We start from the raw sequence: 16777 nt of genomic DNA, 5'->3' as shown, positions 1-16777 counted from the left end.
TTCCACTTTAACCCCCCTCCCTGTTTTTTGTTATTGAAGAAGTGACACTGACAGTTATCGTCAGTAGAAGAAAATGACTTTTGATGAGGACTCGTGGAGTGCAATTTCGAAGGGAGTGCGGTGGTGCAGCTCCATCCAGGATACTTGTCCCTTCTCGAGTTTTCAGAAGGCGCGTCGTTAAAGATCAGCCAGATACTGCGTGGGCTAGTTTGGAGAAGAAGACCTTCATCTACCCATTGCTGCTGGATGGCGCCCATATAGTCGAATCGTGGTGAGAGGAACGATTACCAGGAGTATCAGCGGTTGGGGATTGGCCATGTCCAAGGACAGTGATTACTCATCGTGGTAGGGTGTGGCCTCCCTAACAACGTATTTGTCATGAGGACTAAAGTTATCAGTAGTTGGGAGCTACTGACCTGACTTTCAAAACAAAGTGTACAGCAAGACAATGCCAGTGTTGTTATGAACCTTATAAACTTTCAACATACATGCGGACACATTCAAGTTTTTGTTAATCTTTCTCTTAGGTACCTTACCTTATCCTTCGTCTACGAAATGTGGATAGGCTTTTCAAGATTTTAATGTTGCTGATGAGTTACGAGTTTGTTTTATGAATAGTTACTTGTTTTAAGGATCTTAACAGTTTTTTGTTGATACCTGGTATTGCCCTCCTTGGTTAGTTGTGTTGATCTCTTGACTAATTCATGATAAACAAATGAAAATACATCATTGATTTAAAGAAGATAATAATTTAATTGTTTGATTTGTTCACTATTACTTTGATATTTGAGAGTTTATTTGTGTTATGATTTGTTTGTAATTGTATGACTCCTGATGCTGCTCATGTATTCTGTGTAGGAATGGTTTCGTGTACCGGGGATGATGGGCAGTTGGGACGAACGACATCGAGATGAACCGGCTGGGAGAGGCAGAGTTTGAAGTGGGGTGTGATTCTGCAGCTCACAGTTCCGCAGTCTGTTCCTGTCTCTGCCCTGAGTTGGTGCATCTCTTCGCCGTCTCCCTCCTGGCTGCTTGCTGTCCTAAGCAGTGCTAACATGTGAAATTATGTAGACCGCACTTGTCCTCCGAGAGGAAATTGTCAATAAGTTATAGTAGAATTTTGAGTTGCTATCTATACGGAAGCATCAAACACTGTATTCACTATTTTTGATTTATGACTGTATATGGATCACATAAATGTCTTAGAGAACTGATAGAAACATTTTTTAAACTTTAAGAAGTGAATTGTAGCATTCCCAAGCATTGTTGTAAGCTTGTGGGACACAAGCTCCTGCCGCCCGGGGTGATGTCATGTGGTTAAAAATTATTATCATTAATTTATTTAATTATTTTATTTGTTGGAAACACAATTAAAATCTTTTCTCTAGTTCGAGACTTGGTTTCCCTCAAGCTCAGATGTTGTAACACCTTTGTTGTAATTTGGGTCTCCGCGGGGCTGGGAGAGTGCGAGTCTTGCACGTATTTGTCTGGGAACGCAGGCGTGACCGCGTTTCAGCCAGGCCAGCTGACGCGTTGTTTGCTGCGAGTCTGGAGAAATTCGGCACAGGCTTGTTTACCGTTCTTTTGAGGCCAGCTGAGAGCGTGGTTGTGCGCAGTCGCCGTGCGCAGGCGAGTGTCACAATCTAGCGGCCGGTTTTCTGACTACGTGGACATCACAGCGCCTGGACGCTAGGCTGGCTTGTTTTAATAACTTTACGTGTTTGGAAAACACAGGAAAACTTCTCGTCAGGATGTTTTTCCCGAAGGGGTTTTGGGGCCAAGTAATTTGTTTTTTAAGGGATGTGAAATGTTTCTTCGGGGCTGTAATCCTGTGGAAGGCTGTTATGCTGCCCGGCCGTGCGTCATAGGGGTAATGGTTAGGTGAGTGAAATGGCGTCTGAGTGATGCCTGAGTCTTAGCCTTCCGCAAATTCATGTTTCTTCGTAGTTAATTTTAAAATTCTCGTTTGGTGTAGTAGTTGCTCTCAAATATATTTTTTTAACAATGATTTACTAACTTTTAAGAAGGTCAGAACTAAAGTTTCCTTTGTATGTTCCAGTATAAACTCTGTAATTTGTTGGTATCAAGATATTTTTCTAACATGTTTATGAAAATGTTAGCGAACTCAAATGAGTAATTTTTTTAAAGTTATTTTCGTGTTAGTGATTGTTCTTGATAATTTTAATAATGAAGTTGCGGAATAACTAATGACGTTTGGCATCACTAGGTGACCTGGGAGAAATTATGATAAAAATAAAATAAACATGTTTGTAGTAAGAAATAATAGAATCATAATCAGAATGTTCAGTTATTAATGGATTTATTTATTTGTGGGTATTTAATGATTGTAGAGGACGTGGAAGGTTCCACCTCATTTGTCATCACTAGTTATTTTTCTTAATAAATGTTATGTGTTCTATTGTTTTAAGGGTTATCCTATTTTTCTCAGTATCCTGATTTTTCAATTCTTGTACAAGGATAAACCTACTAAAAGTGGCGAGAAGCTCTATGACTAGTTAATATTTTTATTTTATAATTTATTTGAGCTACACTTTTAAGAAAAGAACCCCCCCCCCCACCAAAAAAGTGAGACGTGACAACATCATCAAGAAAATTACAGATGTCTTTGCCTCCAACTGTCTTTCGCTCCAACAGTCTTAAGCTCCAACTGCTCCAAATAATCCAAAGCTCCAATGCTCAAATTTACACTGTTGTTCAATTCGCTCTAACAGCTTTAAATTGTTCCAACACCGTCAACAGCTCCAACTGGTTCGATGATCCAAGTGCTGCAATTGCTCTAATGTGCTCCAAGAGCTTCAAAGCTCTAACAGCCATTGGCTCTAAAAGACAACGCTCCAATTCTCCAAAATTCCAACAGCTCCAAGTGATTCAATGCTCCATTTGCTTCAAGGTTCCAATTGCTTAAATGCTCCAATTGCTAAAACAGCTCTAATTGCTCCAATGCTCCAATTGCTCCTAGTGCTCCAATGTTCCAATTGCTGCAAGACCTCCAAGTGCTCCAATGCTCCAATTGTTCCAACAGCTCCTTATCTACTATTGCTTCATGAGCTCCAATGAGTGCTCCAACTGCTCCATCTACATTGGGCTCAAAATATTTCAATTACATTTTTGATCGTACTTGGCCTGATTGCTGGTATGACTATGATTACTATCCATTTTGTCTGTCAGTGGCGATTTTTCTTACATTTATAAGTTAGAATTTGTATTACGAAAACTCGGCTTTAGATAGAAATCAGGTTTAGAGAAATGAAACAATCACTTTTGAAATCCCAAATATTATATATATTTTTAAATTTTATATACATGCATATAATTCAAGTCATTATTGAATGTAGCAAGCTTCCCTCAGTTCTTTGAGTATGAAGGATACTTCTTTGATGTGCGAATAGTTTCCTGCACAAAGCGAAGCATGTACAAGTCTTAACCTGTCGATCAATATGTTAGGATCATCCCATGATGCGTAATCAATCTCGTCTGCTGCTATCATATTCCTTGCATGTTTTTAATAAATATTATTAAGATCTCTGAAGTCTGCAATTTTAACACCAGCCTCTTGGTCACCTTCGTCATGACCAAGTGATCATCACAAGCTTGGTCAGAATAATTTATTTTAACATCTCGTTTCCAATCTTTGGTCTCATTGCTACATCAGTCTTCGAACTTGTGAGCTGCAGGTACGACAACACATTCCTCAATCTTGTCAGCCTCAGAAGTGTCATCATAGTCTTCAATCATGTCAGCTTCAGATGTTTTATCACAGTCTTCGATCTTGTCAGCTTCAGGACAAACTCTGTTGTTGGCATTTTCATGGCTAGAATTTGGTATAAAAAGGTTTTCATTTCTCATGAGGTTACTACTTTCTTCGCTAGTTTTAAATTTTAAATTATTATCGTAATCTATGTTAGTATTTCTAGCAATAGCATTTTTACATTCTTCGTAATCATTATTGCCGTCTAATATTTTTCCTTCATTCCTCTTCCTCGGTGTTGTAGACCAGTCCTCGTTATCTTTAGTCCGCTTAGTTGTACAGGTCTTGCAATGTCTATTCAAGAAATATCTTCTACCAAAGGATTTCTGACACTGAATACAACTAAATGGTTTTTGGCAAGGACCCAAAATACACTCGCTTTGTCTCATGCCATTCAGCATTTTTTTTATCAAAGTAAACTCTTTGCTGCAGTATCTACAGCGATGTCTTTTTGAGACAGCTACAGATAACGAACATGGATACATGTTAGCTTCCGCGAATAATACCAGATACAACTGGAGAGTTTTCAATTGAAACAATTACTTAAATATATATATATGTTTTTAATTTTTATCACCGATAGTTATTTCTCTCATACAAGAAACTTGTTGCTAGTAGTTCTGCTTTTCAACAACAGATGACGCCACGTGTTGTGTTGAGATAAAAATAATTTATTTCTTTTGTGTGGGGTGAGTGATGCCCTCTTGCGATCGCAAAAGGAGGGCTTCGCTAGACACAAGGAGAAGGAAATTCGTCTTGAATGATTGTGCTTCTCAACCGTTTTAAGACATATTATTGGACTAAGTAAGCATATTTTTTGTTTGATTTGCACCTGATAAAAACATTGTAAGTACTTATGTAGTAACAGAAATTCATTAATTAAATGTAACTCTGAATAAAATTGTATGAATAATTAAGTAAAAAATATTTCGTGGAGAGATATATTCCTCACAAATAACCAAAAGTACTCGGAGATCATCAACAGATTACTGGCCAGGAATAATCAGGAACACTCGGAGAAAACCACCAATATATTGACAGAAATAATCAGGAGCATACGGAGAAAACTAACGCGCGTTTTCTTTAGTACCAGAAAAATCACAAAAAAAAAAAAAAAAAAAAAATTTACAAAAACTGCTTTTCCAGCTTGCGAACTTCTCCTATGTTGAGCAAGGATAGAGTTATAGTACAAGCCAGAATGTTTGTAATTACGGATTTTCAATATCGTGGCCCTGGAACAAAAAATACAACAGTTTTTTAAAATAATATTTTATCAAAACTTTATTAATATTTTTTTCATAAATATTAGCATTTTTTCATTATATCGTAAAATAATTACAGATTTTCAAGATAGTGGACATAACGTCATACTAGCTGGCGCTATATATACCTTGGCATAAGTTGTGGGAGTTCAGTCTGTCAGTGGCTTCCATGGAGGAAGGATCTATCATCAATTTTTTTATTAATTTTTGCCCTCGCAGTATTTGAATTAAGTATGTAAGTATGTATATTAAATTTGATTAATATTTTTTTTATGAATTTTAAATTTTCCCAATAAAATCTGATAATAATTACGGATTTTCAAGATGGTGGGGCGTAACGAAAGGTGCTACAATCTAGAAACCAAGATGGCAACTGTAATGATAATTGCAATTTTCTAAATCCAAGATGGCGGGCGTAGCGAAAAGTGCACGATGATATCATACACATCCAGGATGGCAGGCTTAACGACACATGCAACATTTCTAGAATCTCAAATGGCGACCGTTTTGATATTTGCTAAGGTGTTTTTTAAAATATATTTTATTAAAATTTAAGTTATTAATTTTTTTATAAATTTAATTTTTTTTATCGATTTTATAGCACGAAAATGACTGATTATAAAGATAGCAGCCGTAACGAAAATTGCAACAGTTTTGTCTTAATACAAGATGGCGGTCATGGATCCTAATTTTCAAGGTTATGACCTCGGAGGTTTAGGGAGGCCGTAGATATGGATTCTTAAGTCTAATTATAGACTTTTCAAACCTTTTGCATTTTTGAGGACTAAAATGGGAAATTTTCCCTCCAAACGGTAATTTTATTCCTCGATGTAGAGAATTTTATGAGTTTATTGGATGGAGTTAAAAAAAACTGGAATTTTGGCAAACTTTGGCAACATTTTGGTCTTTTTTTTGGCAAAGTTTGATGGTCAAGGTCTAGGTCTAGGTCAAGGGCAAGGTTATCAAAGATGTCCGCCGTGACGTCACAATCCAAGATGGCGGTCGGCTCCTCTGGCTCCTCCGGCCGAAGCCTGTTCTCGGACATACTATTGTACACTACTAACTATATATTTAACTATAAAAAAAAAACATAACTTGAAAGTAAGCAAACATTTAACACAATTTTTCATATATCATAGTGAACAATGAAAATATAGTAATTATTACACGTACAATTTTTTTTTTTGAAAATTCAGCTGTCAAAATATTTAACACTATATATATATATATACACACACACACATATATATATATATAAATAAATAAATAAATAAATAAATAAATAAATAAATATATATATATATATACATATATCACCAATTATCCAGCGTTTAGTCTGACTGATACACGATGTCCTTCTATCCTCTTCCTTGTTGTTCATTGTAATGTTTTCAGACGACACTGGGCTCCGAGTCACTCAATTACCGTCTGGACTCCAAGAGTGTGAGTGATTCTGGAGTCTCTTGGGTGGTCTGTGCCCATCATGGAAGTGATAGTCAGAGGAAATGGTGTCTATTCTCAAGCTGAAGTCAAGAGTTTAACTGTTAGATAGCAAAGCAAATCGGAGCTAACACGACAGAAGTCTGTTTAAGAGCTTGGAAGGAACTCGCTAGGAACAATCATAAATAGGGAATGGAAAAAATTCGTGGTTTCAATGACCACTAGGATAAACTCCACGATTCTCTATGTACTCGGGCAACTATCATCTGGTCATCGGATACCGACTCGGGACACCTGTTTACTGCAATTATTATGGTTCAATACTTCTTTTGTTGAGTGTTTGCCATTGGCTCAGAGTCCTTCAGGTGAATTGCGGTCCAATCACTGACGCACATTAAGCTAAACGAGTTTGGATTCCAGCCTGTCTCTAAAGGAATCCACGAATTTTTCCGGTCTCTAATCATAAAATTGCCACTATGCAGCGAGTGTTATCAAACTAACATGACAGCAACACAAGTAAAAATAATCAGCTTTAAACTTCACTATAGCCAAGAAATATATATCCTGCTATCCAGTTAGAAAAGGAATATGGGGGTTTGTGACTTCAAGTGTTAACGTGGCAAAGGTTACACATGCAAACTCCCTTAATTCTTACCTCCATAGTGGCCATTGTTGCCAACCTCTCGTCAGGAAGATGGTCTCGTTCGCTTGTGGTCCTCTATTACTCGCTGAGACAGCCCGTGTAACACGCTGGGAAACTTACTTTTATTCATTGACTCCGAGTAAGAGAGGCAAATATTTCATGTTTGTGTAAGTAGAGAGAAACAGAGAGTTTGGGCACAATGTTTTTCTTATGGGACTACGATTTTTTGGAGTATTCTTGTGGTGGCTTGGAAATAATCAGGAATAAACCATCTTGGACTCAAAATTCCTAAAAATTCCTCCAAATTCCCTAAAATTGTCTCAAGATTTCTAGAAATGTATCTATTTCGAGGGAAAACTCCCGTTTTGAGGGAACATTTTCCATTATATTCCTCAAAACTTCAAAATTCAGAATACTGAAAAAGACTTTTGCCTTTGAACGAACCCAAATTCCTATAATGGGCTTAAGAGTCCTAAAATCGAGACGCTATAAGCCAGTGTGGCCTTTACCTTGACCGTAAACTTGAAATTCTTTAATTTTTGACCAAAAATTAGGAAAACAATTGTAAAAGTCATCATAAATTCGCTTATTAAAATTAATATTGATTTGATCAATTAATGTCCTTGGTTCGATCCTTGTTCGATGCAAAAATTAAAATTTCAAGTAAAAAATTTATTCAGTAAAATATGGTAAAAAATACATAAAAGAGGTACCTATAGATTCATCATTTATCAGCCTCCAATTGTTTCGATCGATTCTTTTCCTTGGTTCAATCCTTGACAAATGCAAAAAAAAAAATTATGTAAAAATCATTTATTTAATAAAACATTATGAAAAATCTTAGAAGTAGCTTTAGTTCCTCACCTACCAGCCGTCAAAAAACTACCGATGCCATCTTGCAGCCATCTTGGAAATTCGTATTCGCAAATAATTCGGGAAAAATTCCAAAAATCATCAAAAATTAATAATTAAAATATTGATTGACTCAATCCATTCCAATCCTTGGTTCGATTCACAGTTCTAGTGGCGATTCTTTAAATTTATGATTTGACAGCGCGCAAAAAATTTTAAGTGCACATTAATTGCGTGGTTTAAAAAATACCCTGGAAAAAAGATTCCAGAAATTAACTTTTTAACCTCCAATCATTTATACATTTCTCTACACAATACTGAGTACTAATTGGGAAAATTGGCACATAATTTTAAATTTTTTCGTGATTTTTCATCCAAGCATATTTTCTTAAAGATAATCAAAGTTCAATACTTAAACATTATTTGGTTTTACATGCTCAATAATATACCTGTTAAAACTGAAGAGATAATCAGGAAACGGCTAACTAACAACTTTAACTGATGGCTGTACCGGGGCCGAGTGTTACCGCCAACTCAGTTGTTCTCGTGTGAACGGGCAATGTACAAATATCTGAACAAAAAAAAAAAATAGCCAGTCATGGGGACTGTCAACAGAACTGAAAACTAAAAACTTTGTTTTTAAATGTGTAATATGTAGGGACCGGAAAAATTCGTGGGTTCAATGACCTGCAGGATGAACTCCACAGTTCTACGTACACTCGGTCAAATGTCACCCACTCATTGGCTGCTGTCTTGTGAGACGTCCCAACGTAGCAGCCTGTGATTCGATAAAGCTTTGGTTGGCCCAGAGTCATCCAGGTGAGTTGTGAGCCAATAGTAGAGGCAGAACTGAGGTATACCTATTTGTATTTTAGACTATCGCGAAATAAATTCGCGAATTTTTCCGGTCTCTAGTAATATGACATCATTTCTACGTCAAATGTACGTAAGAAAATAATTTTGGTATTGTATCAGTACGATGTCAGCATGATACTTAAAATTTAGCCTATCCTTACATAATTTTTTAGTCACAACAGATGTCAGTGGTGTGTAAAAAATTACGTAAAAATTCATTACCTAGCTATGTCTTACCAGAGATGTCAGACCTAGGTCATGTATTCTTGTGGTCAGTTTAAATTCACTTACTGCTACTACAGAATGTCGGTGATGTGAACTCACAAGATTCTACCCATCCAAAAAAGAGTCCAACACGCACATGATACAGTCGAGTATGTACAATGTATTGGAGTATATATGCGTGTACATGTACACTGGCCGCTGCGATTCGCCAGTCTGGCGCAACACGTCACTAGCATGTCGGTGACGCGAACCCATAAGTAGAGACCTGAAAAATTCGCGGGTTCATTTCGCAATAGGCTGGAATCGAAATAATTTGCTTTCCTTGCTGCTTCGGTTATTGGGGGCACAGTTTATCTGAAGGACTCTGGACCAATGGGAAAAGTTCGACAGAAGAAGTATCGAATCACAAGGTTCCCAGTTAACACGTGTCACGAGTTAGTAGCCAATCAGCAGGTGTAATCTGCACAAGTACACAGAGGATCATGGAGTCTATCCTAGAGATAATTGAAAACGCGAATGTTTCCGGTCCCTACCCATAAGTTTTGTCCCTACCGAAATTCGCTGAACGCGGCTGAAGAAGTTTCCACTTCAAAAAATGGCCGTCGCCACGTGGCGAGGTCACGTGGCATGGGACAGAGCCGCCCCTCGAGGCGATAGCACGCTGATAGGCCCCTCGCGCGCACAGCCAGACGCTGATAGGACCATGCCGCGCGCGGTGGCCTGGGGCGTGGTCGCTGTGCTGTTGGGTGAGTGCCGTTAGCCGCCGCCACCTCTCTGTCGACTGGAACAATCAGGGCACGTGGAACACCTGTGCAGGAAACCCACTCCGTCGCTAGAGACCTGTACAATTCGCGTGTTCATTTCGTGTTATGCTAAAATTCAAATAACTATACCTTAGTGCTGCTTCTGCCATTGGTTCACTGTTAATCTGGAGGACTGAGGGCCAATTAGAGACCCTCACTCATAGAAGTGTCGAATCACAGGCCACCCGGTCGAGACAACTCACAAGTCAGCAGCCAATGAACAGTTGGCATTTACCCGAGTGTGTAGAGGATATTGGAGTCCATCCTGGAGATTATTGTACCCGCGAATTTTTCCGGTCTCTAGTAATACTGTAATCGGTAATTGTTAAAGTAATATTTTTGTATTTATTTTTTTCTACGGATAATACTAAAAAAAAAAAAAACCAATGACAAGAAGATTATCTAATAAAAGTCTCTGAATAGCTTCCTACGATGCCGGCAGAAAATCGGGTTGCCCTCTTATGCACTTGAGTTATCATTAGAGACACGGAAATTTCGCGTATTCCTTTGGTCGTAAGGAAGACTACAAACATGTATACCTTTGAATTACTTTGATAATGGTATCACAGTTCTATAACCCCCCTTTCTCTCTACATCAATATATCAGTCAACTTCGAACCAGCAGCAGAGTGGCCGAATCACATCTATCTACTCAAAAGAAGGCGAAAATCTTCATTAAGAAATGTGAGTGGAATATACATAGGCCTGTGAAGTTTAGCCTGGCACCAAACGAATCCGTAAAATGTCCGTGTGTCTATAGCTATCATCGTGAGCTGCTACCGACTGGAGCGTGGGCTAGCTTGAGCCACTTGCAAGCTGTCAGTTGGCCAAGAGCCATGTGCACTTCACTTGGCCTTATTTGAGGTCCTACGCGCTATAGGCCTACTGACAATTTGAACAAACTCACAGCAGTGTGTGAATATGTGTTCAAGCATTAGGACACATTATGCTGGCTACTGAAATTTTAAGCGCAAAGAAGGTATAAAACTCGTACAAGATTTTCTTTTTTCTCTTATTACAGCTTTTAATGCATGGAGTCAATTTCTATATTTTTTTTACTGCTACAGTAATGATTTATGACCTTTTTATAAATTTTTGGGACACCTTTTTTCCGTTAATTTATTCAAACAGTAAAAATGTGCTTTTACAAGCAAATACTGAAAATTAAATTGCACACACACATACACATACACTTGGTGAACTTGCCCTGCGGAATTCCCAACTCCCTCTCTCAGCTCAAGTTAAAATGGGTCAAGAAAATTTTGGTAATTGTACAATTGGTGTGCCCAGCAATGATTATTATTTTTTTTTGCGTGACGGAATTTTTGAAATTATGTTTACAGTTTTGTTGCGGACTGGTAACGACCTGAAGTAGTATAGGAATGACGGGCCGAGCGCAGGGTCCAGGGTGAGGAGCGAGGAGCTGACCAAGCTCTGACGTCACGACCATCTCTGACGTCACGGCGGCCATCTTGTATGAGTGTAACGGGACACAGCGTAACGGGACATAACCTAACAGGACAAGTAGATCACGGCAGCCATTTTGTATCCGCCATCTTGGATCCGCCATTTTGGATAACGTCATTGTGTTCTCGAAAATTCCTGTGATGTGTTTTCCGCCATATTGGATAATTACGTCACCTTTGCAATTTTCGTTACGGCCGCCATCTTTAAAATCTTTATTTATTATCCGATTTTAACGGAAATTTTTTTAAAAATTATAAAAAAATTCACTTAATAAATTTATAATAATTTTTTTATAAAAAACAAACATTAACGACCCGGAGTTCGGAGTCCTCGGTTCGAACCCGGTGAGGGCAAAAAAAAAAATTAAAAATGGCGACCGATCCTCCCCCCGTGGTGACTTTTGGCAGACTGACTCCCACCACTTTTCTTAAAGCATATATATATCGTCACCTAGTATGACGTCATGTCCGCCATCTTGTCTTCGTTGCTGGAGACCACCATCTTGTTTTCGTCGGCGAGAGTGCGCTGACGCCATGTTAGTTTAGTTCTTATCCGCTAGAGTGCAGTAATCATTTATTACTGTGACACCCGCCATCTTTAAATTTGGCCGCCATCTTGAAAATCCGTAATTATTTAGCTAGAAATTCGGGAAAAATTCCAAAATTCATTAAATAAATCACCCATTAATTTACATATTGATTCGATGTATTCCCGTCTTTGGTTCGATACCCGATCGATGCAATAATGTTTAATTTTATGTAAAAAATAATAATTGCAATAAACCATGTTCAACATATTTAAAGAGACTCTAAATCCTCTACTATCATCATCCTATCAGACATCAAGACCACCATATTGGAAATTCGTAATTTTAATGCTAGAGATTCGGGAAAAAGTTCAAAATTCATTAAATAAATTTGTAATCTATATAATGATTGATTAGATCGCATAAGGTCCTTGGTTCGATCCCTGGCCGATACAAAACAACTTTAATTTTAAAAAATACCACAAAAGCGACAGGTTTGAGAAAATAAAAACACCACAAGTTCTTTTAAAAAAATTTATTACATAAATTCAATACACTACTACAAGTACAAAAAAAACACTGACAAATTACCAAAGCCATTTGGATTCCTCGTTTCAAAAAGTCTTCTTATTGTACGGACTAAGCCTTTTACATGACTTTAAATGTCTATCCGATCCGTTCATTACCGCAGCCAGAGACGGACTGAAGTCCATATCACCAGGGTCTCACTTATATAGACTCTGGCTTGTACAAGAACTCTATCTTTGCTCATCAATGAGAAGTTCACAAGCTAGCAGAATGTTTGAATTTTTTTTTGTTTTTATTTTTAATTTTTTATTAATTTTTTTTTGTATTTTTATGATATCAAAGAAAACTTGTGGCGGTTTTCTCCGTGTGCTCCTGATTATTCTTGCCAATATTATGATGGTTTTCTCCGTGTGCTCCTGGTTATTCTTATCAATATTTTGATGGTTAATCCGTGTGCTTGCGATCATTCCTGCGGTTACGGTCAAAGGTCAAGGTCACACCCATCCAAGATGGTCGCCGTGACGTTGCAATCCAAGATGGTGGACCGTGAGAAATCTGAGAAGCACTAGCAGGAAGGACGATCTTTTTTCTCCTTGGATACTATCGAAGCCAACCTCCCTTTGCGATCGATAGTGAGCGTTCCGCATCCCACATTAATGAAATATATATTATTTTACCTGCAAGCAACACGTGGCACCATCTGTTGACGACAGCCAGAACTACTTGCATCAATTTGCTTTGCATTAGATAACTTAACTCTCGCTGATGAAATATTTCAAAAACTCTATTTAAGAAATGGTTCCAATTGGAGAAAACTGACAGTTTGTATCTAACATTAGTCACAGAAGCTACCATGGATCGTGGTTTTTTATCTGCAGCTGAATCGGAAGGAAGCCGCTGTAGATACTGTGGCAAGAATTTTGCCATGAGGAGGAATGCTAGACGTCATGAGAAGAATGATTGTGCTAGAAACCCACTACGCAACATGTTAAGCTGTAATCGTTGTAGCAGGTTGTTAACACGAATTGACAGCTTAAAAAGACATGGTAGAACATGTAAAGTCAAGACTACTTACGGCATAGAGGACACCGATGGATCCACTAGACTAAAGAAGAGTGATCTGCATTACGACAATAATTTTCCTTGTCCTGAGCGTGATGGTATCAGCTCACCCGATCGTGAGGAAGAACATAAATTGAAGGATGCTAATGGCTTCGGGGAGACTGAAACTAATGGCAGTAACAACACCGTGAAAAGTGAGAATACATTCAAGCCTATATTTAGTAGATCCTCCATTCTTTGTAAAAATGATGGACTCCTAAAAAGGAAGCATGAAGACGATGAAGACACTTCAACATCATCGATAGCGAATTCATACGGTCATCTGGGTGAAGAGGATGTCTTCTACAGTGATTGTTACAGTGACTCTGAGGCTGTTGACAAAGGCATAGACTGTGATGAAGCACATAGAGCTGACAAGATCGAAGAATGTGGCGATGTCCTGAGACCGAAACGATGGAAACGTCATGTTATAATAAATAAATCTGATAATGCTTATTATGATCACTGGGACGATTGTGATATTAACAGTATTTATAATAAACAAGCAAGTAAGATGGTGGTAGAAGAGAATGATTACACATCATGGGAAGATCCAAACATATTGGTTGACCGGCTAAGACTTCTACATGGCTCGCTTTGTGCAGGAAACTATTCGTGCATCAAAGAAATATCCTTCATACTCAAAGAACTGAGGAAAGCTGGCTACATACAATAATGGCTTATTTTACTTGTATTTGTGTAATGTTGAGAAGTAATTAAATATTGAAAGTAAAAATTTAATGTTTTTATTTCTTGTATTCTGATTTCCAACTAAGCCTGTGTGTTTCCGCTAATGTATGTGTGATCATTCCGTTTCCTGTGTGTATAAGTTTCCTTTCCTGTGTGTACTGTGTGTACGTTTCGTTTCCTGTGTGTACGTTCTGTTTCCTGTGTGTACTGTGTGTACGTTCCGTTTCCTGTGTGTACTGTGTGTATACGTTCCGTTTCCTGTGTGTGTACTGTGTGTACGTTCCGTTTCCTGTGTGTACTGTGTGTACGTTCCTTTTCCTGTGTGTACTGTGTGTACGTTCCGTTTCCTGTGTGTACTGTGTGTATACGTTCCGTTTCCTGTGTGTACTGTGTGTACGTTTCGTTTCCTGTGTGTACTGTGTGTACGTTTCGTTTCCTGTGTGTACTGTGTGTACGTTCCGTTTCCTGTGTGTACTGTGTGTACGTTCCGTTTCCTGTGTGTACTGTGTGTACGTTCCGTTTCCTGTGTGTACTGTGTGTACGTTCCGTTTCCTGTGTGTACTGTGTGTACGTTCAGTTTCCTGTGTGTACGTTCAGTTTCCTGTGTGTACTGTGTGTACGTTCCGTTTGTGTTCGATGATGTGGCTTGTGAGGTTCCGTTTCCTGTGTGTACTGTGTGTACGTTCCGTTTCCTGTGTGTACTGTGTAATCATTACATTTATTGTGTGTAAATTGTATGTATTGCGCGTACATTGCGTACATTACGTGTTGGAGCTGATGGAGCTGTTGGAGCACTTGCAGCTAATGGTCAATTTAAGCATAGGAGCAAAATGTAGATGGATCTGGTGACGTGAATTGTAGCTCTTGGAGCCTGGCGTATATTGGAGAGATCGAATTTTTTTTGATCAAATGATCCTCTTTTTTAATTTGTGGATTTGACTCTAGTATTATTGTACATGGTTCTTGATTTGACTAGCGTATTATTCCATACGGTGCATGTATATAAGCGAGTCCTAGACAGCAGGACGCTCAGTTTGTTTCTGACGACGGCGGTGTAAGGATCACCTAGTTTGTTTCTTCTGGTGCATAAGTCGTGTCAAGTAGCTGTTCTTGAGACCTCGATGGCATCTTTACCGTCTTTAACGTTGAACTCGGAGGTTGTACCATCGACTACGGGAACCTTGACGACAGCTACGGCGGAGAAGGAGCAGATCCCGTGTGCAACGACGATGTCAACATTGGAGATTTCAACAGACGTGATACCACCATCATCCGAAGTTTCATCGTCAGCAATGGATTCTTCAACTAATGAAGAGCGTACATTGCGTCAGTGCAAATACTGTGACGCATCATTTACTATCACCTCAAATGCTCGCAGACATGAAAGAAGCAGTTGTTCTAATAATGTTAAAAGAATACAATTTCAGTGCAATAAGTGCAAAAAACTAATTTCACGTCTTGATAGCTTACATCTTCATTATAAAAAATGCTCCGAGACGTATAATGAACATGGTTCTTGTTTTGACTCATGTGTTGTACCGACTGATGAGTCTATATAAGTGAGACCCTGGTGATATGGACTTCAGTCCGTCTCTGGCTGCGGTAATGAACGGATCGGATAGACATTTAAAGTCATGTAAAAGGCTTAGTCCGTACAATAAGAAGACTGTTTGAAACGAGGAATCCAAATGGCTTTGGTAATTTGTCAGTGTTTTTTTTTGTACTTGTAGTAGTGTATTGAATTTATGTAATAAATTTTTTTAAAAGAACTTGTGGTGTTTTTATTTTCTCAAACCTGTCGCTTTTGTGGTATTTTTTAAAATTAAAGTTGTTTTGTATCGGCCAGGGATCGAACCAAGGACCTTATTCGATCTAATCAATCATTATATAGATTACAAATTTATTTAATGAATTTTGAACTTTTTCCCGAATCTCTAGCATTAAAATTACGAATTTCCAATATGGTGGTCTTGATGTCTGATAGGATGATGATAGTAGAGGATTTAGAGTCTCTTTAAATATGTTGAACATGGTTTATTGCAATTATTATTTTTTACATAAAATTAAACATTATTGCATCGATCGGGTATCGAACCAAAGACGGGAATACATCGAATCAATATGTAAATTAATGGGTGATTTATTTAATGAATTTTGGAATTTTTCCCGAATTTCTAGCTAAATAATTACGGATTTTCAAGATGGCGGCCAAATTTAAAGATGGCGGGTGTCACAGTAATAAATGATTACTGCACTCTAGCGGATAAGAACTAAACTAACATGGCGTCAGCGCACTCTCGCCGACGAAAACAAGATGGTGGTCTCCAGCAACGAAGACAAGATGGCGGACATGACGTCATACTAGGTGACGATATATATATGCTTTAAGAAAAGTGGTGGGAGTCAGTCTGCCAAAAGTCACCACGGGGGGAGGATCGGTCGCCATTTTTAATTTTTTTTTTGCCCTCACCGGGTTCGAACCGAGGACTCCGAACTCCGGGTCGTTAATGTTTGTTTTTTATAAAAAAATTATTATAAATTTATTAAGTGAATTTTTTTATAATTTTTAAAAAAATTTCCGTTAAAATCGGATAATAAATAAAGATTTTAAAGATG

The 16777-nt window shown here is 38.1% G+C and overlaps 1 protein-coding gene across 3 annotated transcripts in view; it reads left to right on the top strand.

Annotated features, from left to right (window-relative positions):
- Positions 1-1677: 1677 nt before the first annotated feature.
- The window catches only part of LOC134540169 (acetylcholine receptor subunit beta-like), a 105340-nt gene continuing 90240 nt past the window's right edge, over positions 1678-16777 (top strand). Inside the window, exon 1 of one of the 3 annotated variants that reach the window (XM_063382719.1) lies at positions 1678-1881. Coding sequence is in view for 2 of the 3 variants with exons in the window: in XM_063382718.1 (XP_063238788.1) it covers positions 9750-9792 (43 nt within the window). In the remaining variant the exon portion in view is untranslated. Of the gene's footprint in view, positions 1882-9733; positions 9793-16777 lie in introns of those variants that run through there. The other 2 variants (XM_063382718.1, XM_063382720.1) reach the window with 2 other exon arrangements.

Source organism: Bacillus rossius, chromosome 16 (genome assembly GCF_032445375.1).
Source record: "Bacillus rossius redtenbacheri isolate Brsri chromosome 16, Brsri_v3, whole genome shotgun sequence".
NCBI lineage: Eukaryota > Metazoa > Arthropoda > Insecta > Phasmatodea > Bacillidae > Bacillus > Bacillus rossius.
Note: the sequence above shows the minus strand (reverse complement) of the source record. Positions and strands in the feature narration are given on the sequence as shown.